Consider the following 22,893-nt stretch of genomic DNA (forward strand, 5'->3'; position numbering starts at 1 on the left):
AGAATGATTATTTTGGTGATTCTTAAATGATTTAAGCAATTTCTTTTTGGATGTCTAATCCTAAATAGAGTAGATCTAGAAACAGTATCAAACTGAATAAAACTGATTCAAATAAATGTAATATCCTGTTGCCATCGTTAAATACGAATTCAATTTATAGCGAGTAGGTGACTTGTATCCGTATGTTACCTAAAATGGCTATTGTTTCGACGGTGGCTTTTTTTTAAAAAAAATTTCCCGACATCTCAATAAATGATAAAGAACAATGACAGTTTAATTGAATGTCATGTTGAATGAGTTCTAACGTCAGGATAATTTACTATTGAAAATTGTTATGCTAGACATCCTCAGACGTATAAACTATGCAAAGTACGTATCAGTCTAATACTTTTCTAATTTAAACATATATAAATAAATATGTATGTGCATATCAGATTTTACTAAATCATTTAACTTGTCAATAATACTGCAGTTGAGTATAAAACTTACTTAGATGATCCAGATATTTTTATACACTAAATTTTCAGATTCGTATTATAATAACAAAGTAGAAAACCATTTTATGAGAAACTGTTTTTTTAATTTCATATATGGAGGCTAGTGCTGGGACCTAAAACGTTTTACATTAATTTATAATTGTTTTAGAAAAGATGTTACTTGTTAACTGAATGGTCTAAATGACAATTATTTGACTTTTTAATTATCAACCACCGAGTACTCTTCTCAACTAAAGCACTAGTATAAAAGGATATAGAATCAGTTGACAAGTCTCATCGTCTAATTAAAATCATCAACGTGATGAACTTAGATTGTACATTGGCTTTGTGAAAAAATACTTGTTTTTTTTCATATAAAAGAGATTACCCATCTTTATTTTCCTAAGCTTTGAGTAGAAAATCAAATAAGTTTTATTAAACATGTTAACATACATTCAACGGGAAATCGATTTTCGAATTTTAGATAATGAACTTTATAGTTATTACCTATAAATAACAATGTACATTATAATATATTGAAATGATATCTTTTTTTACATGTATAGTAGACTTCTTTGTGTAATTTTTTCTTCTGTTTTCAGTGTATTGAGCTATAATAACTTGCAATGTATTCATCCAGAAGCTTTTCATGGCTTATCCAATCTCCGAGTTCTGTAAGTGTTTCACTAAGATGTATTCTTGTGTTTAATTCATGACTCGTGACAAACTATATCTTGCTTTGCTTCCCTATATATGCAGAAACGATTTATATCCTTGATGGTTAAACCTATGTTAAAAAAAGATCTTTGAAGTTAGTTGAAGAAACAATGGTGATTAATCAATATACTATATTTTAAGTTTATGAATTTTGTCATTTTCTTTATCATACAGAATAAGTACTTGATGTTTACACTTCCATATACTTCCTATAAAAAACTTAAGTCTTCTATTGAATGATTTCTATCATTACAAAGGACTTTATAAGACGGTGTTATTCCTTCTTATCAATCTATCCTTACTTTCCTCTAGAGGAAAAAAGAAATAATAAGCATATTTGTTCACTAACTCATAATACGAATATATGAGTTACTTCAAAGGTCATATACTCCATTTTTACTGTGCAAAACTGTATTATAGTAGTGTATGACATTAGTATTTCAATCAAAATATAAAAAAATCTACGTTCTAATTATCTTTACTCATCAATTATCAAAATGATAGACATAACCAAATGTTAAAAACAACATATTTTGTTTCTACGATATCAGGTAACTAATAAACTAACATCGAAAACACATATGTTACCATTAAATTAAGTCTATTTCATTAGTAACAAAAAGTATAAATAGACCAGTTTTCATACTTTTAAGAGATGCTTGGAAAAATGATTCGTCTAAATAGTATTGTATATTTTGATTGAAAGAAATCAACTACTAATCATTTCAATCATTCAATTCTCAATCAAGTATAAACAATTATAACTTCAAAGTAATAGATCGTTTACATTAGTATAGTTTACATGATAGTGATATTGATTCATCAAAACTTGCTTTCAGGTAATTAGAATAAATAACAGGATTAACTAGTGTTATAAATAGAAATGTGGAAAAAAAGTCATGTTTATTTGTTTTTAGCATATTTTCAAAAAGAAAATTATATTCGTTTATCAGTAATATTCATAATTTGCTTAAATCTTATTGGAACGTGTCAAACGGAATAAATGTCCTGGGTTTAACTACTAGTCACTGTATTCGATGGTTAGAGATAATGAATTGGAAATCTTGGGCATAGATTTTGTTCGATTCGATAATCGTTAACAAGGCATACCGGTAACCTTGTACATACTGAAATTCCTTGTCGGACTTGAAGTCGGATCATTCAGCTTTACAGTCTGATATGTTACCGGTGATGTATTAGGGCCACGACTGACATTATGTAACACCGAAATATTTTTTATTGGTTGATGGAACATTACGCTGATCAATTCTCTGTGATTAATCAGTTGTACCAGTCACTAATACGTAAAAGTATAGTTAGGAGAATAATATGAGTTGACGATAAACACATATTTATGTATAACTTTGGATACACTTTACAAGTTATTAACTCTGTTCTGATGTTTAGTTAAGTAGTCGTTAACTCACAGGTTTCAGCTTGCACCTTTTCTATAATTCATTGTACATACTGCTATGTTTGAAGAAATTACGAGTTCACCTTATTCTGAAAACGGAACGAAGACTCAATGACACAATGACAGATAAGCTTGCTATTTCGACACGTCCCAGTCCCGCTAAACAGAGGGAGAAGTTCATATCCGGAAGAGGTAAATATTTTCCACAAGCTCCCAGAAGCACTAACAACAACAACAAGCGTATATATATACGGCATAAAAATGTCCTTGGAAGCGTTACAAAACAGCATACTAAAAGATATAACGAGCCAATAGCGTTTAAGATCCTCTCAATTGAGAAATACGACATGAAAGTAAAAATGAGCGCTTTTTGCGCGAAAACAAGAAATTCAAATTGTTAAAATAGAATTATAAAAATAAGGTATTTACCAAGTGAGTTCTGCGGATCAAACATCTTCAACACATACATCATTTTAAAAAATAATCCCTTCTTTATGTTTCTTTTCATCAATATCTTTTTTATAGAATACTTCAAGGGAACAATATCTCTAGTGTACCACAGGGTACATTTAATGATCTTGGTCAACTAAACAATGTGTAAGTTGTTCTTACTTATTTGTATCATTTATACACTTTTCTTGTCACTTTTTTATTATTCTCTCAACTATCTTATATATACACATATATTTATAAAAATACGCATATTTTTCATTGTTTATCTGAAAAAAAAGAAAGAAAAACAGAAAGAAAGAAACTAATAAAAAAGGAACAAAACTTTAAAATAGACAGACGAAAGGAATGATTATTTAAAACAATATAGTAAATTTAAAGTACATGTATATTTCCATGGAATGTAGAACATGATTTATAAACTAAGTAACGATTATACATATAGATATCTGTATGTTTTATTAGTAATTTCAGTAGTATATATCATGTGATTTATTGAAATTTATTTAACTAATATAAACATTTCTTGTAGATAAATTCACATTGATGTAGACCATTATTGTTTATCAAGAATTTTTTCAATAATAAAATAGACATAAGATAAAAATGTTTCTTATTATATTCAAATTTCAGAAGGGATTTTTGTGGATATTATGATAATTTTAAAATTTGAGATCGTGAATCGATTGAAGCTGGACCATCATGAAAAACCTGAATGCATTGGATGACCGTTCATCCTACTATGGAACTCCTCAGCAGTGCGTATCTACAATCTTGCCTGGCGAGATAGGTCCTTGGTTCGAATCTCACGTGGCGGGATCGTGGATGAGCACTACTGAGGAGTCTCACGATAGGAAGGAACGGCCATCCAGTGCTTCCAAGTTTTCCATGGTGCTCTAGCTTTAATTGACCCATGATCTCAACTATTATATTCAAATTTGTTTATATATACAAGATGAGAAATGTATAGAATTTTACTAAAAGAAGATTTACTTAATAAGTTACTTTGATTGATTTAACATTTACATAAACTGATCTATTTTATTGAATAGATAATTTTTGTTAATATTATCAATTTGTCTTATTTAATACATAATCAGAGTGGGATTTTGTGGAGATTTTAGTAATATAATAGTTGAATTTATGAGTTAATTGAAGCTAGATCACTAAGCGAAACCTGGAAGCACTGGACGACCATTTCGTCCTATTGCGGGACTCCTCAACAGTACGCATCCACGATCCTACCTCACGAGACCCGAACCCAGGGCCTATCAGTTTCGCGCGCCAGTGCTTAACTACTGGACCACTGAGCCGGCATCCGACGGTGTCAGTTTCTAACTTCAACCAATCCACGAATGTTTCATAGCTTTGTCATGCGAATAAATCCTTCGTGGATAGCTTCAACAGTCTACTCAATACAATGACCAGTTTAGTTTACTTTTATACAATTGATTTCTCAGATTAATATTGACTACTTATATTAATGGCCAGTAGCATCTTACTGTACGAATATTAATTACTAGTCGTTTTCTGTCAAATCTAGGGCACTTGGTCAAAATCCTTTACATTGTGATTGTACAACCAAGTGGCTGAATAGTTTCTTTCGGGAAAATTTCCTAGATAACGGAATCTCCTTGTGTCATAGTCCTTCAAATATGAGGTTAAAATCGATATATCATTCAAAACCTACAGATTTTATCTGTCCATTGAAGCAACAACATGATCCGCGAAACGACGTAAATACAAGTTCACTAGTAAATGGAAACGAAAACCTTCTTTACTTCCAAAACGCGAAAATACCTAAAGACCAGCACAACCATCAAGATCAAATCTCAAATTCAGAGTCAAATCAAGAGATTTTTAGCAAAGAAAAAGAATCCTTGTTAATTGCTGCCAAATGTATGCCATGTTTATTGAATCCATGTCAAAATGGTGGAACATGTTTAGCATTGACTCAGTTGGATTACAAATGTTCATGCAAACCACCATATTACGGTAAGAATTGTGAGCAAAGAGATCACATATGTTCAACAAATCCATGTCAAAATGGTGGTTTGTGTAAAATTACAGCTTACCCAAGTTCATACAAGTATGTTGAAATAATTTAATTGATATTCTTAATAAATCACTATAATTGAATTAGGTAGTTTTCTTATTAGTTAGCATGCTGATACTTAGTGACTAGCCCATCTTTTCTAGCTTTTTACATTGATGTCCCTTGTACACTTTATTGTTTAATTCATTTAAACAGAAGGGCATCACAGTTTATAGGGCAATATACTTTTGAATTGTACCTTGCAACGGTTTTCAGAATTCTTAGAAATTAGTCATATATGTTGCATAGAACGTACACTTGTCTTTTGATGAAAACTCTGGATATTTACTTTTTGATAATTCTCAGGTTTTTATTACACAAAGTTAAATAATTGATAAAATACTTTTCCAATAGTCTAATATTTCATTTCGTTTTCGTTCAAGATTAGTAAAAAATTCGTTTAAGTAAGAATATTATTCCGTAGCTCGGTAGCGATGAACGAATCTATGTACTCAGTCCTCAGTTACATATTTTATGTAAGATTTGATAGTATTATCTGACCATTTAAACAAACGTGCATGAACCACAACTTCATCCTACAATATAATGATCAAAAGCCGAGTTCTGTAGCCACTAAGTTATTGCTCCTTCCTCAGGTAAGGAACTATCAATACTTCATAGATTCATTTTATTACTAGTCTCCTCGGAAATTCACATTCACAAACCCACTAGGTATCGAACCTACGGGCTTCAGGCTCTGCAGTTGACGTTTAACTGGTTTACACTTCTGATTACTGTTTATTCACAATCATGTAAGACCATCATCCGTTGATATTGGCCATTTCGATCTCAAGTCTGACATAATTGAACTCCAGTGGTCACAACTTATCACTGGAACTCGGGGAATTGCCTCTATAAGTTATTCTATAGTAAAGCTATAGAGGTAATCAATGGCTTTTCAGCTAAAATCACATTGGAATACAACTCACCCTCAAATTCAGATTTAAGCTTGTTTGCCCTTATTACTTAAAGTATTCTAATTTTAGATTAAGTTTCTTGGTAAATTCACCAATAACTTTGGAATAGGAGAAATGAAATATCCAAAACTATTTGATCGAAATTTGTTATGAATGAGTCCTACAGGCGATTGTACTTCTTAATATAGATCTTGATTGTGAAATTAATGACATCAATAAGGTCAAAATAAAAATTTCATTACACTAGTGAAATACACTAAACGTAATTAAAGTTAGCTAAATTTGACCTGATTCCTGTTACTATGTCTCATATTGGGTACTTTATTATCACATATTTAAAAAAGTTTAGCAGTAAAAAAATAGTTTGATCAAATATTCGGTAAAATACTACAACTCACCTTTTAACGACCTTCATTTATTGTTACTTTCATAAAAGTGTTACACATCGATGGTGTCTTATTTCTTTACTAGAAATTACCTTATATCTTTCATGACTTTTCCCTAAGAAGTATTAATTATTCATTCTATTTAAGTTTATTTCTACTTTTAAGTAAGGGTATGTGAATCAACCTCTTCTTATAGTTTATAACCAATTTTCATCACTTTATCGTAAACTAAATTTTATCCCGAAAGTCGAACAAAAGTTGATAGTTCTTTAGTTTTAGTCCAGAAATCTCTCAGAAGTTTGTACCATCTGGCGATTTCGTCATGCAATCTATAATTTTAATGTACGACAACAAAAATATCAGGTGAATAGATTATAAGTAAGATTTGAAGAAACCCACCAATAAATTGGCAGTAGTGACGTAGATTGAAATGAAACGAGTCTCTAAATTGCTAATTATGGTTAGTTCATGCTAAGGCGATCTCTATCACTTATGTTTTCTGATTGATATAAGTACACATTCATATCTTACTCTCGACAATGGATGGAGAAATTAGAGACTATTAAAAAATATAATATCCTTTCAAATTGTCCAGTCCAATTCGCTTTACTGAGTAGAGTATGTATTCTTTTAATGTTTCAGATGTATCTGCCCGACAGGTTTTCATGGACCAACGTGTACCAGACAAATGGAAACCTGTAAGCAAAATGTTTGCGAAAATGGAGGGACATGTGAAGTCTTAGATAATGATTATCGATGTCATTGTACATCTCTATTTCACGGTTGGTTTAAATTCACTACATTTGTGATAAATATGATTTGTAATTTGAGATAAATTCCAAACCGTTTTTACGTATCGAACAAAGCATTTCTATGCCAAAAAAATACTCTTATCACTCAAAAATGGAATGCAGGTAAATTCAACAATATATCTTCAATAAAATCTATCTTACATTGTTGAAAAGAAAAACTAAAAGCGACTTATCAATGGATTAAAAGTACAAGTGAAAAATTCTTATTTAAGTGTTATGCTAGATTGTAAATCTTTTCAATGATCTCAATGATTTAGAACTGGTTGGTATACATTATTTCATTTAACTGACTATAAATAGCTCAAACTTAGATTGAGAAAATGATAAAATAGTGTTTGACTCAATAACGAATATCTCCGTCCACAGGAGGTTGTTTTAAACTAACTAGATCGAACTGTATAACCCAGTAAAAAGTATTAATATGAGAATTATTCGTTGAATCACAGCTACTATATAAATGTTAGAAATAATGCTAAGGCAATTATAATTTGTTTGACCTGTAACAAATGAAATGAGACTTGGGTAATTACACTGTGAAACTACAGCTTTGTTTTTCGCAGTTGAAACCTTGAGGCGAAGACACTTCTTAAAGTCTGCTTTTAACTACATACCGTTCCCTGTGTTAGCCATGTAACATACCGACTTTAACAATATATTATATGGATTATACTATTCGTAATGTTTCATTTAATACTTGAATTCTCATTTCAAACTGGAAAGCTTTCTGTTACTAGACCTATCTAAATCAAACATTTTTATTTATCGACTAAATGAACGAATATTGAATAGATGAAGTTCCCAATTGTCTAATTAATGCCTATTTGGGGATTTACTCAGTTTGGGGGTGAAGTAAACTTAGAACATTTAATTTAAACTAAATCAGAGGAGTATACAATATTATCCCAATTGTTTGGTCGTTAAAAAATATAGGCAGAAATAATTACCGTCTTTTGTTGTTGAAATGATTTTTGTACACCCCAAGTCCTTAGATATTACTTAATACTAGCCACTTGGCAATTAGTTCTGATATTTTTTCTAGCCAAACTAGAAAATGGTCCAGTTAAACAGTTTGTTTGATAATTCACATTTTACTGTCTACTCAGAGATGACATATTCATCCTCTGTAAAAATAGTATATTACAGAAAGAGTTTTTTGAACAATTTAATGAAGTACCCCCAGCTTTTAGGGAGGGCATAATAGACCTTTCCAATGTTCTGTTGAAATAAAAAGTTAATAGGTCAATAAGAAGTGATTTAAACAGAAGTAACCGGACGGGGCATTATACACATTTCAATAGCTTTGCACCTATACAATACAGAAGAAACATGATAAGAACTCTTGTTTATCGAATACGCACCATATATTCTACTAATATATTTAAAGATAAATTAAACTTCTTGCGTAAAACTCTTAGGGAAAACGGATACTCTGGAATATTATAACAAATATATAACCACAAAGGTTAGAATTGGCGAAATTCAAACAATGGATAAGAAATCCCTGCGTTATGTACCTACAATCCAGAGATGGTGCAATCAGTAAAATACTAATCCAGAGATTACGTAGAATAATTCAAATGACATCTAAAGCGAAAGAACTACGACTTGTTTTTTTCGCGCGCCTAATGCTGATACCGAGGTTAAAAGATAATTTACGTAGAATGACTGCTCTTGTGAAGCAAGTTATATCGGTCAAAGTTCTAGGAATCTACATTTTCGTGTTCTTTAACATCTCTCATCTCTGATAGACAACGGTGAATTCAAACCAGTAAGTAGCTCGATACTAGCACATTTAGTGCAAAGTAGTCATAGAGACAGTATAAATCAATCTTTCTCAATAATTTATCGCATTAGTAATTTTCTGACAAAGTCGATCCGACTTAAAGTCCTCCAAACGGCAGAAACACTAGCCATTAGGATCAAAACATCAGAACAACGTTTACTAACGAAATATATTGAACCACTTTTCATACTATGGCCAAATTCAGGGCCGATAAATCAATCTCAATCTTAACTATAGAATGACATACTTTGATGACTACTGTATATACAACCTTTCGTAGTCAAATATTATTAACTTTGTCATTTTTATTCACATATCTTTGTTTTATAATTATCTTTATTGGTTCAACACCACTATTAATTTCCAGAATACACAATTAATTTACTTAGCATTCATTCCACTTTATTATTTCTTATTAGATTTATATAACTTTATACACAATATAGTCTTCCAATAAACATTTGATCGAATTTATAGTTGCATCATTATTACTGATGCATATTTAATTTGACTGTTTATCCCACAATTTTGTTTGACGTATTAGCCTATTCAAGTTAACATTGCATATTAGTCATGTCAACATTAATAACTTTGCTTTAATTTACGATCCTAAATTCACATGCTATAATTTTAAACAATAAACTTCGTTTTCCATGGTGGTCTAGCTTCAACTGACTCATGATCTCAACTATTAAAATTACTACAATCCACACAAAGCTCCTCTGATTATAATCATCATATACTCACTAATGACTGTTTACAAGAGTAATTTCCTGGAGTTCTAGCGAGAAGCAATGACCAATGGAGTTCAACCGGATTTGTTGTGAGATAGTAACTCACTGAAGATAATGGTGGATGTGTCGCTCAATTTTGTTGATTGATTGAAGTTAGACATTAACACCATTGGATGCCGGCTCAGTGGTCTAAGTAAAGTTAAATAAAAATTTCAAATAGTATTTTAAACATAAGGCTGAGTGGCTCCAACATCTGACTGACTGATAAATGAGATAATTTCTGGTCTAAATTTTGCTATAACTTAAATTTTCTTTTAATTATCATTCAGTTGTATCCATTTGAAACTGGTAAATATCTTTTAAAACTTGTATACTCATTTCAAAACTTTTGCAATGATGTATTAATTAAAATAATAATTATTATACACTTTTCACTTCAGGTAAAAATTGTCAACATGAATATATTTATTGTGAAGAATTGAATCCATGTGGAAATGGTGGAAAATGCATTAGTTTGCCAAAGAATAATTACAGGTTAGTGTTTAATCATTATAAACAATGTTGATAAACTTTCTTTGATTTTTTTTAGATGTGAGTGTTTGGCTGGATGGATTGGAAATGATTGTCAAATAAACCAAGACGATTGTGTATACAATAGATGTGAAAATGGTGCTACTTGCGTAGATGGTATCAATGAATATATATGTAAATGTCGTCCGGGATATGCAGGTCAGATTAATGAATATTTTAATATTATTATCGAGTAAAATTTCATAGTAGCTTATATGCAAATAATTTCTAGTTTTCAGTCGAAATCAGGAGTTTAATAGTGTTGTATAGACATGTTTTATTTTGGATTATTTTATGAATTTCTAGTTAAACTGGATAGTATAAACTCAAGAACTTACTGTCAAAAGCCAAACACCCCGACTACATAAAATACGTTATTTATAAACTTAATAACAAGTCAAAAATGTCATATTAAACCCAGAACCATAATTAACAGTAGAAGAGATGTAAAGGAATTTGGATAAAAAGTTTATAACGTTAGTCATAAACGATTGACTTATATACAAAGCTATTGACTGAATGTACTATGGTTTATTTTAAATCTCAGAATAAACTTTGCTTCGTCTGGATCTATATTATAGTATTTAACTGAAATTGTCTTATTTAATCTAAACAATTTTGAAAATTAAAGGTATTTATTGTGAAAGGCCAACTTGGAAACAATCAACTTATGTAACACGTATGGATAGACCGTTGAATTATCAATTAGTGATTGGACGTACATCTGTTCCTGGAGTAAGACAATCACCAATAAAAACTCGATCACTAACAACACAAAATCTGGATACACTTTGTGCTTATCAACAATGTCAAAATAATGCTAAATGTGTTGAAAATCAGAATGATGTGTATACATGTATTTGTCAAAAAGGTAAATTTTCTTATATTGCAATTTTATTAAAAATATTTTTACTACTTATAAGTAGTCTCAAAGGAGGTTCCAATTAGAGATGTTTAGAAAATATGTTTGAATTTATTGGCGTTGAAGACATGAAGTCTAAATAAGTTAATGCCGATTATTTAGAAAAACATACCAATAGAGGCAAATAGTCTTTATTTATCCTTGTGGCTGATTTTCGTAACTAGCTAGTTAGACTTTAAAAATTTCAAAGTGATTGCTATATGAAATCTCCTGATGCCACAACATAGGCTAAAAGTAACGAAGATAAAAGCAACTGTAAGCACAGTGTTAATAAGCCATTTTCTTATGCAAAATCAACAGCGATTCGATACTGCTGCTTGAAAATAATGTGATATCCTTCAAAAAAGCTATCTGTATTTCTATTTTAGATAAAATACGTCCTAAAATGTTGTACCTATGACTTGTAATCAACGTAAGGCTTTCAAAAAATGTCATTATTGCTTACAATAAAAAACACGATTAAAATAGCTTGATACAACCATTGCTTAAAATGCTGAAATCATTTTTCTCTTCAGATAGTTCAAGAAGCCGGCTACTTCGGAGTAAAGGAATGGTTTACATTACGTCACAAAACGACAAAAATACAATCTTTTTACTCATTTGGATATAACAAAATTTATATTTATTATTAACTCACTACCGAATGCTCGATTTATTTGAAATTATTAAGTTCAATCTTGATAATAATACCCATAAACTCATTGAGAAGTAATATTATTGAGCACATATTCATCGACAAAAAGTACCACAAATGGTCCACATAGTTATTGCCAACAAATTAGTCACTGATACAGTTGTGTAACTTTTAATAACGCTATCAGAATAGTGATATTGTTTTTAGCATTTTCAAGAATACGATGGAAAATCGTAAGGGTCTAAATGAACATAGAAGTGCAGTACAAATAAAATCGTAATAAATTATGTGGGACTTTGTTATCACTAAATGTATAGGGCCACAGAAGTATGAAATAGGGTAGAGAGGTTTACGAAATAGGTCACTTTTGCAGGATCTCAGTTTATTACTTTAAATATCTCTACAATTACCAAAGACTAATAGAGGAATAAGATTTATGGCGAAATTACGGATTCCTTACTTAAACCATACATTTCAATTTTTCAATTTTCTAAATCAGGTTTTTCTGGCCAATTTTGTGAAAATTTATTCGCCATAAGTCTACCAAGCCCTCATTCCTACGTGGCAGTTGTACCACCAAGTAGAGGTGCTTTAGTACCAAGTGGAACAATAAGTTTTGAAATGGCCACAAGATCAACTAATGGAATTTTGTTGAATTTCATTGATACAAGTTTAATAAATAATTCGGATGGTATTCCTGAACATTATTTATTAGTCGATTTGCATGATGGACGAATTCATGTTAAATTCTCATTAAATCGAAATTACACTGCTCATAATGTGAACTGTAATGTAAATGTAAGTGATTCATCGTTATAAAGTATGCATTAGCCTAACATTGTTCTATCTCTATACTTTAAATAACGTTCCCTAAAGACTTCTATTTACTTGTTTTCGACGAAATCAACGAAAAAATTGTGTGCATTTTCTTTCTGAAGTTGCTGATACATTTTAATTTCTTCTCTTAATGTCAGCCTAATATTCGTCCTGTTGAAAGACAATCTGAAACCAAAGGTATTTATGACTTGTGATGAATAGCAGATCACTTTCTTAACTGTTACATTTGAAGTAACAGATTTTCTTCATCGTTATGAGTAAATCATCACTGGTGAAACAGTTTAGTTAGTCCTCATACTATTTATATGTGTCAATATTTCTTACAATATTAGTTTCTAATCTTAGATTTATCTTAGTACTAACGTTTGTCAACTTCAGTTTTTTTTAAATCCACAATTATCTAGTGTCGATATACCTTTGCCTTTATGACAGAACACACATCATATAATCATTCATCGCCAAATAACCGCCTGTATCGTCAATATTCCAAACTGTTTTTGGTAATTTTCTTTATCCTATTTCTTTTTTATTATCTCATAGATAAATGATGGTAATTTTCACCAAATTAAATTATATCTAGAAGCCGAGATTCTGTTTCTTTATATTGACAATAACTTATGTATAACTATGGGTAAACTTAGTACAAAGTTGAATGAATCAATAAGTAACCATGGTCACAATAATCCAATGCATTCATCTTCTATATTCACATATAATATGGTAATTAAATCGCAACATTTGGCTTTAACAAGCCCATTATATTTTGGTGGCGTACCAGCTGATCAATTAGAAATAGCACGCCATCTGACAAATGGAATATCTGAACTAGGACTAACCGGTAAGTTTTAAAATATTAACAACCTATAACATGCTATAACACTGTATTTTAAACTAGAAATTATATACCATAGATGCGAATTCGTTCTAGTAAATCACACGATTGTAACTTTACATAAAGCTAAACAAATTTGATTTTCATTTCAGATATAAGATTGAATTCCTAATCGTTTGATATGCATTACATAAGGTACATACTTTAAAATTTCAAATAAACTCTCCTTATATGATTTATTAAAATAAACCTTTAACGCAAATACAACTGTATTATCCCAGAACCAGAAGTTTACATATTTTTATCTGACATGACCATTACTTAAAAAGTATCCTTATAAAACTCTAATATTAATTATACCCTAACGCTTCAGAAAAAATTCAATAATGAACCCTGAGATCACAAGTTACAAGATTATTAAATTATCTAGACCCAAACGAATGAACACAAAGTTTGTAATTTCTTTAAATTGCTGGTAAAGTTTGTAAAAGACTTGGTTACTGTCAACCAAGTTATGTTCTCTGACTCGGATCGTAATCAAAGTGGATTGGTTTAATATTTACAATATGATCTTACAAAACATCCAAAACACACATTAAGCGCATGCTCATAATATTTCCAAGAATAACTATAAAGGTATGCAGCTGATACGTTCACCAGTACCATTATTTGAGGCATTAATATAAAATCATTTAGTCTGTCAAACAGCAGGAACTAATATATAAATACAAGGAAAATTGAGCGAAAACGAACGGGATTTGTTCTATTTATGTCAATCTTAAAGATGTTTTTTCATCACTTAGAAGTTTTCATTACGTGTTAAATCATTATTGTATTAAATAGTTTTAGGCTGGAACAAAACAAAATTTCTGGTTTTTGGCGGTTCTCACAGATGATGTTCGTTTTTTGAGGAAAACTGTCTACATATATAATTTCTTAAGTAAAATATAAATTTGCAGTTGCATTTAAGTTAACACATTATTTAACAATACACAAATAAAAGTAACGTAAACATAGACAAACTTTGGATAACATGTATGAACTAGTTACTAAACTTTATGTAAATTAGTCATGTTGTTTTCCATTTAAAATAAATAGTTTAAACTTTCATGTCAGTAATCATGTTTCAACAGTTATAAACTGTTGACAAGAAGCCTTTGAATGCTTAATTCATCTTCTAAAACTCATGGGGATCACATCTGTTATATTAGATTAGCTTAGGCTTCTTCATAGTCCTGAATAGTTGTCTCAAACAGAACTGTGTTTGACATCCTGATATACATGAATTTTCTCAATATCTCAAATACAACTTATTGCTGAATCCCAGTGGAAGAAGAAATTAAGTTCTCAGCTTCCTGCTTCTCCACTTGGAAAAATATAAGTTTCAGCATGGCATAGTTAAGCAGCCAAAACACTGGTTTATGAAATGATTCAGTTAACAATTAAGAGAGAAAACAGAATATAGTTTGATACTTCAAAGCTGGTCGAACAAATCTTAATCACCTATCATCCTTTTCATGAAACACCGACACACTCAGTAACCAAAATAACTTCATTTATACAGGCCAACTAACTAACTTATTTATTCATTCTAACTAGCATCTGCAGTAATGGCATGAGTGGTAAAATATATCGCTTTTCTTTTCCGTGTGAATTATTCTAGTGTCCATCATATTTGACTAACTATTAACTTAAATAAACATTTACTTAACTGACAACCAAAATTATCAAACCTTATGAAATCGTTGGATACTGTTTTCAATTGCATGGATTACATAACTGTATGCAGAAATCTATACTTATCACACGTTCCAGTAACTAAATAGTTCAAAGTTGACAAAATGATAATTTAAACATGTAATTTTACAGATTACACCCAAAACTGTTTATATGAATAACATGCTTTCATCTAAATGTTTACATTCTAAAATTAAAAGCTCATGCTATTATAACTAATCAGAACTTAATACAAAGACGACATGGAATTCAAAACTGAATAAATATACATGAAATCGATTGGGTTTTAAAATAACTTCATCTCTTTCAAAGAGTTTGCAATTTACAAAACGTTCAAACAAATTAGAAATAGTTCAAAAGTGTTCAAACACTAAAATAAGATTGATTAGTGAACTATCAATCTTTGATTTCAGTTTCTGTTCGATTCAAATTTTTATTATCCATAGGCAGTTACACACACTTTACATTAGAAGATCTTATTCCTGTTGAGTTGGATGTTCATATCTTATTCATTATTTAGGGTTATCCAACTTAATCCCCAAAAATGTGTATAGTTGATGTTAGAAACTAACTCCACAATGTAAAAGAAAAAGAATTCTCTAATTCCTGATGGAAAATTATAACCAAGTAAGAAATGAGACCTCAACTCATAGATAACATTTAGTGGGAATCAAGATTTATCACAAGTTGATTGGATTTGAAAATATAAGCAACGCTAGTTGAAGGAATTAGATACTCTAATTTCGATTCTGTGAGGTGTCATGAATGTGTACTGTTGAAAAGTTTCAGTCTCAAACAAAATAGCTATCAAATGTTCGTTGACATTCAGTAGTCGGCTGACTGATATCATGAAGAGCGATCATTAGTGATAGGCAGGTTTGTTTACCGATTTCTTCATCAGAGAATTTTTATCGATGAGGAGTATACCCCTATTTTAGACATTGTATGTATTATTAACTTGTTTTCTAATCTTAATGGAGCCTCAAAAATGGTTCATTAGTCAGTATTTTTAACTTATGTTTTCTGTTGGTAAGGTTGTATAAGGAATGTACAAATTAACGGTCGAATGATTGACTTCGCTCGTCTTTTTGGAGCACCAGTGGACAAAATGACTGTGGCAGAAGAACATGACACCGATTCATCTTCACCAGAAGCTAAACATCATGGGACCGCAATCGGAATATTGCCAGGGTGCAGACTAAACAATGAAAAATCAGAATATACGGAGTCTGCTGCAGAATTTCAGATAAATAATAATGAGAGTGAAAAACTGAAGTCGATTAACTTTAATATGAACGAAGAGTTAGAGACCAGAAAAATTGAACCATTGAAAATAGGACAGTTACATTATACAAAAACCAATGATAATCCAACCTTCTGCGATCCTCATGGAAATAATCCATGTCTTAATGGTGGAATATGTGAAAATAGTGAAATGAATCAAACTATAATGTATCAGTGTAAATGTCCAACTGGTTACAAAGGAGAAAGATGTGAAATAGGTATGCTAATCTTCATTACTGTTTATCCTATTTTCTCTATTCCAAGATCTATTTTTATTTAAATTTATTTTACGTTTAAAACTTCTAAACAAAAGGAACTGTGATATACACTTTACCTCTTCTAAATATGTTTCATGACTGAACTGTACTTATACGAAATCAAACTAAAGCCAGAAAAGTGATTATTTCTGTTTGAATAATTCACCTACCTTAATAAATGTATCAAATTTGACATTTAAGAACTGAATACAAATAACTTGAACTAGTTTTGTACATTCCATTATGGGTACGAAAAAAAAATTTCACAAAGGGTTAACACAAGTAGATCTTAAGCATATATTCCTACAAAAAAGAAAATAGATAAATTAAGAAGAGTATAATTATCATATTTATTGTTTAGTTACACTTTTACATTGAAATTCATCAAGTTCTGGTATTAGACTTTAGATAGAATGGATTGAAATCATCACCTGAACATATTGTGCACATCTTCAGACATTGTTCATGTAAACACATGAAATGTTACTCTAAATTGTACATTTACTTGAAATAATTGCCTATAATGAAGATATTTAAGAGTATTAACGGTGAAAATTTAAATTTTTCGAACACAACATGAAAAACTAATAATTGAGAAGGTAAAATTCTTTGTGTAGTTATGAATTCACTGAAATAAGTACTTCACTTTGAAACTATGAAAGTAATTAAGGATGTTTATTCTATACTAGATGTTTACAAACAATTAACATTCACAGTATATATAAAGTAAACAGTATTATATAATTTATTTCGTAAGACAAGTTTCTATTCTCACTAGCTGTAAATACTTTTTACTTATCATTTTTATTTATGTTATCTATACTATGGTTATCACTGCCATATGAACTGCCTTGATTAGTTTAATAACTTTACATATCCATATAATTATTTATGTATATTAAAATAAAGCTTAATAAGGATTTAATTGGAAACAATATTGTTCGCTTGTATATGGTGTAGGAATTAGTTTATAACCTGAAACATCAGTAATTTGTAACGTCAATTTGCTTAAGTATTCAAAAATGTTTTAATTGAGCTATTGGGTTGTAGATATCATTGAGTTTTTGATTAAGATCATGAATCGATGAGTGTTAGACCACTACTGAAGACCTGGAAGCACCGCATGGCCGTCCCATTCTAGTATAGGACGTGGTAGATAGGGGTTTAATCGTTAAATCTTAGGCAATGGACGACAAATAAAATTTCATTGAATTTTCCGAAAATTGGCACTGATGTCAGTAACCAGTCAATTTATACGCCGAAACATATTCAGTATGTCAATTAATTAGGTTTTTGGACTGGATCAAAGGTCAAGTCTACTAAACAAATCATTTGTTACGGTGTGTCATGAAATACAATCTGTAATAAATAATTATACATCAGGTCATCATAATAAATGAGTCAGTGATTTGCTATGTAACTGTCATCCCTAACACGTTTAGTACAGCTTCGTTGATTCTATCTAGAAAGACAGTAAATGCTTCAAGGCTAAACCCTGCAGTGCATAAGAATATGATCTCCATAAGATCATCTTGAACTTCATTGTTCTTATCAAAGAAATGTATCCACATAACTGGACAATACATAAAATCTTACTTAATATAAATTATTTGTGAGTAATAAAAAAGAACTTATAAATAAGCGTTCTACTATTATAGTAATTTCCCAAAAGGTTAGGGTATATTGACAAATCCGGCTCAGGATATGTTTTAGCTTCGTAGCTACTAACGTTGCTAGTAGACATCCACTGTTTCCTGAAGGTTTTAACTGAGTAATGAAGTATGGAAACATGTGTTATCCAGCCTAAGTATTTAATCTGTAGCAGATTACTTAGAATTTCAATTAATTCAACTAAAATAACTCTTACTTTACCCCTTATTGATACAAATCCTAGTACTGTTTTTGTTGTTATAAATAAAACTAACTGTAATATCCATCATCACAAATCAATAGAACATACTTTCTATCAGTTCCCTTTAATAATTTTTTTAAATATGAAATTTTCGTTTCTCCATTCTACGGGATCTTAACATCTTTAAGGAACCATAAACAATAAAGGTTTTTTTAAGGTTAATAATATATTCGTCTAATATGAAACTAGTTTATAAAAACAATTTGTGGATTTCTAGAATATATCTATACACCTTTATGGAGCATTTAAGGTATTAAATATTATCAGAAGGGGTTATTATTACCTTTCTTTTAGAAACACTAAAATAGCCATAAACTATCTAATCATATAATCAAATCACCTTTCTCATTGAAAAAGATCAGTCAGATAATTTTGTAAAAAAATTGTACTATAACTAGTTGGTATTTCGGTTATTCTAATGATCTTACTGATCGATTTAAGGGCATCTAATTATGACCATATGAAAAAAAGAATTATCAATCAAGTGATATGTTAAATTGTATGATAAAATAAGCCAATCAATCTTGATATAAGTTAGGAGCATAAAAAATGAACCAGAATAATATTGTATATGACATTTATTGACCAAAGTATGAGCATATTATCTGCACATATTCGAAAATAATTTATTATAGGACTTTTATCAGAAGGGATTTTGTGGAGATTTTAGAAAGTTCACTGATTGAAATCATGAGTCAATTGAAGCTAGACCACCATGGAAAACCTGGAAGCACTAGACGGTCGTTTCATCCTATTATGGGACTCATCAGCAGTGCGCATCCGCGATCCCGTTTTCCATGATGATATAGCTTTAATTGACTCGTGATCTCAACTACTAAAATCATACTTGTCAATTATTCTGGAAGTTTTTTTAACTTTGAGTATGAGAACAATATCGAACATTTTACTGATAGTTTTATGCAAAGAAATTATTAAAAATGACAAAATTAAACAGAACAGAACTGTATCAAAAATACTAAGCAAAATAAATGCACCGTTTAGTCATAAACAACGTAGAGTTGTGCATAAATATGAATTGGCTCATCTTGTTGTGTAAAAAATGTTTCAAACAGAAGAACAAGTTTCATTCTTTGAAGTGTACTAATTCATAGTTATATTAAAAACTAAGACTACTGGTAATGTAAGACGTCTATTGATCAGAATAAGTAGAATGCACAACGCTTAATAATTCAATCGAAACTGTTCGCCCTAATACTAACTTGGCATTCTGTTATAACTTGTGACCTGTGTGCCCTGTTAATGTATGACGTGATGATAACGCCAATTAGTGAACAGTAATTTACCTATCGGGCCAATGACGTATAAAACATGTACGAGCAGTCTAGAGTACTTATCGGTCCTGTTTCCTGTCTAGCCCAGCCAGTTAAGTCTAGAACACCAATTTCAGCCTCTGCGACATGAATCATTTATTTATATATCAACCAGACGAACCACATCGTACCATAAAATATGAAAGCAACATTTGTACAAGATTTAGCCAAATGTAGCTGTGAATAAGGGAGATAGTAATTGATAGACAGGGCATAACTCAAGAATGGTGAGTCGCATAATAACAGTTCATGGGTCAAAATAAAGCTTATGATAAGTTTGTGGACAATTAGCACTAGTTCCTGTCAATGAATTTCTTTCTTGTTAGTATTCAATAACAACTAGAAAGTAAGTTATACACCTGAAAAAATTATTATCATCGAATTTTTCGGATCATTAACAAACTTAAAAAGAAAAATATATTCCTATTCAATGAAAAATTGTTGAGGAAAAAACCAATCACTTCAAAGACAATGTTCATCATGAATCACTACTAGTAGTGACAATAGTAAAACCAATTCGAAACTGTGTCTGACGATTGTTCGATCGTCTTACCAATTATAAACTATAACTCTGTTTTGATAGAATTTATGAACTCCAGCACTTTGTCAGTTTTTATGGAATGTTCACTTAAAATTACTGAAGTTTCACAAAACTACCAATCTTAAATCTAGACATCTACTCATTCTTCAGTTAATTCAAAGACAATTTTTTAGAATTCTTAAAATACCGTTACTATTATAATCAAAGAAGCCTAATTTTGGTAGTTTGAGCCTAAACTACTGAACTATGAATTCATTTACATCTAAGCATAACAGGTGATAGATCGTAGCTTAAGGATTCATCAACGAAATGTTCCTGATAATAAATATCCTCATAGATTTTGCTTCATAAGAGATAGTGGGATGAGTAGCTGAACAGTATCCAATGAATTACGGAGGAGTGGCTGATTGATTAAGTTTTGACTGTGAGCCACAAAGTCGCAGGTGGGAACTCGAGTTCATTCACTTCGGTTACGACAAACGGTTAGTAACGATAGTCCTTACATTTATTGTGGCTCAAAGCTAGATATGTGAATCTATACCTCGTAAACGAGCAAGTGAAGAAATTCGCAAAATTTCACTATCCTCTCGTGATAAGTCCACTGAACCATTATATCCATATGTACAAATAAAACCCCAAGTTAGTTGTTTAAAATTAGATCACAAAGTTAATTTTCTCTTCTAAATATTTTAGTACCTGTTTGTCATCGTGAAACCCAGCGTTCATATATTCGTGATCCTCAAACTAATTGTATTTCATCAAGAAAACTATCAATACGTAAGTGTTCTGGTTCTTGTGATTCAACTATCATAAAATTCCAACAACAACAGGAATTATTCAGTAGTGAGAATGATATTTCAAATGATTATGAATCCTTAAAATATCATAAATGGAAAGCAGTTCATAAACGATCAACTAATTCTGGACGTGTTTGGTTACCACAGAATTTAATAAATAAACATTCACATACGATAAAAATGAAAGAATCAAACTCTCCTTACTTAGTACATCTTAATTCTTATAAGACTACTCCATCAATGACAAAACAACACTGTTGTCAAGCTACAAAAATTAAATTACGTCCAATATTATTTAATTGTCCTAATGGTGCTGTTTATGAACGAACAATAAAATTAGCAAAAAAATGTACTTGTGTTCAATGTGATTGAATAGTAAATAGAGAATGATTATTGTACAACAATAAATTCAAATTAATCAAAGCATTATGACCGTTTAATACAAATGGTCACCGTCTAAATATATATTTCAAAAGCAAAGAAACAAATGCATTTGTTATTATTTTTTGCTATATAATAAACTACCTCAATATATTTGTGCTTACATGAAAAAATGTTGTTAGTAATAATGTTCTGTTTAAGATGATAAACCAAATGAGTAAGATATGAATTATTGTTAATACTTATTAATTGGACTTGATGTAGAGAATCAGTTAATAATCTATTATTTTACAATCTCTGTCTCTTCATTATACATGAACAATCTATCTCTAATTTTATTATTTTTAAAACACTATTATTACTACTAACTACGTACTTATAATAATGTATTGACATAATAATTATATTTAGTTAATACAAAATTTATTGGATTTATCGGTCAGTTATTTAATCTAATCACGTATCGGCAATATATCAGACCGTTCAATCTATACTGTTTATGTTCTATTTTAACATTAACGAAGACGATCACATCAATCATTGATTTCACACGCACATAGACACAAGTTTATACATTTTCAAAATCCTACCATTGACTTTTTTTTAGTCAATTAAACGCGGAACGCTGATTTTTATACGTTTTCATATTTTTAAAATACACAATGCATATAAAGTACTTTAACATCACCACACAATAAGTATTTATAGTTCGAAATAACACTCAGAAACATAATACTTCAACTAATAATAATTCTGATGATAATAGTATATTCACATATAGAATATAAGCATTGCACTTGATTATATTCCCGGTCTTTATTAATAAGACACTATTACCAACTAATTACATACTTGTAAATCTTAAATAACATTTTTCCCAATAATCCATTCAATGTCCTCTTATATCACTGGTGTTATTTTACCTTCATATTATCAATTAATAATTACAACTATATTAATATTGTCTGTTAAAATGAATAGCGTATCAAAGGAAACTTGTATTTTGAATAGTGAGTGTTTCCTTTTGTATAATAAAATTCCTATTTAAGCACAATTTCTTCGAACTGTTCAAAT

At 30.2% G+C, this 22,893-nt stretch overlaps 1 protein-coding gene across 1 annotated transcript in view; it reads left to right on the plus strand.

The window, feature by feature from the left end:
* Positions 1-21,810, plus strand: part of SLIT2 (Slit 2 protein) — a gene marked incomplete at its 3' end in the record, with an annotated part of 120,294 nt that extends 98,484 nt beyond the window's left edge. The window contains exons 25-35 of the mRNA XM_051213556.1: positions 1,079-1,150; positions 3,133-3,204; positions 4,601-5,146; positions 7,098-7,237; positions 10,225-10,318; positions 10,374-10,513; positions 10,986-11,225; positions 12,410-12,708; positions 13,288-13,585; positions 16,351-16,818; positions 21,335-21,810. Of these exons, the coding sequence (XP_051069547.1) occupies positions 1,079-1,150; positions 3,133-3,204; positions 4,601-5,146; positions 7,098-7,237; positions 10,225-10,318; positions 10,374-10,513; positions 10,986-11,225; positions 12,410-12,708; positions 13,288-13,585; positions 16,351-16,818; positions 21,335-21,810 (2,845 nt within the window). The remainder of the gene's footprint in view (positions 1-1,078; positions 1,151-3,132; positions 3,205-4,600; positions 5,147-7,097; positions 7,238-10,224; positions 10,319-10,373; positions 10,514-10,985; positions 11,226-12,409; positions 12,709-13,287; positions 13,586-16,350; positions 16,819-21,334) is intronic.
* Between the last annotated feature and the right edge of the window lie 1,083 nt (positions 21,811-22,893).

Source organism: Schistosoma haematobium, chromosome 3 (assembly GCF_000699445.3).
Source record: "Schistosoma haematobium chromosome 3, whole genome shotgun sequence".
NCBI lineage: Eukaryota > Metazoa > Platyhelminthes > Trematoda > Strigeidida > Schistosomatidae > Schistosoma > Schistosoma haematobium.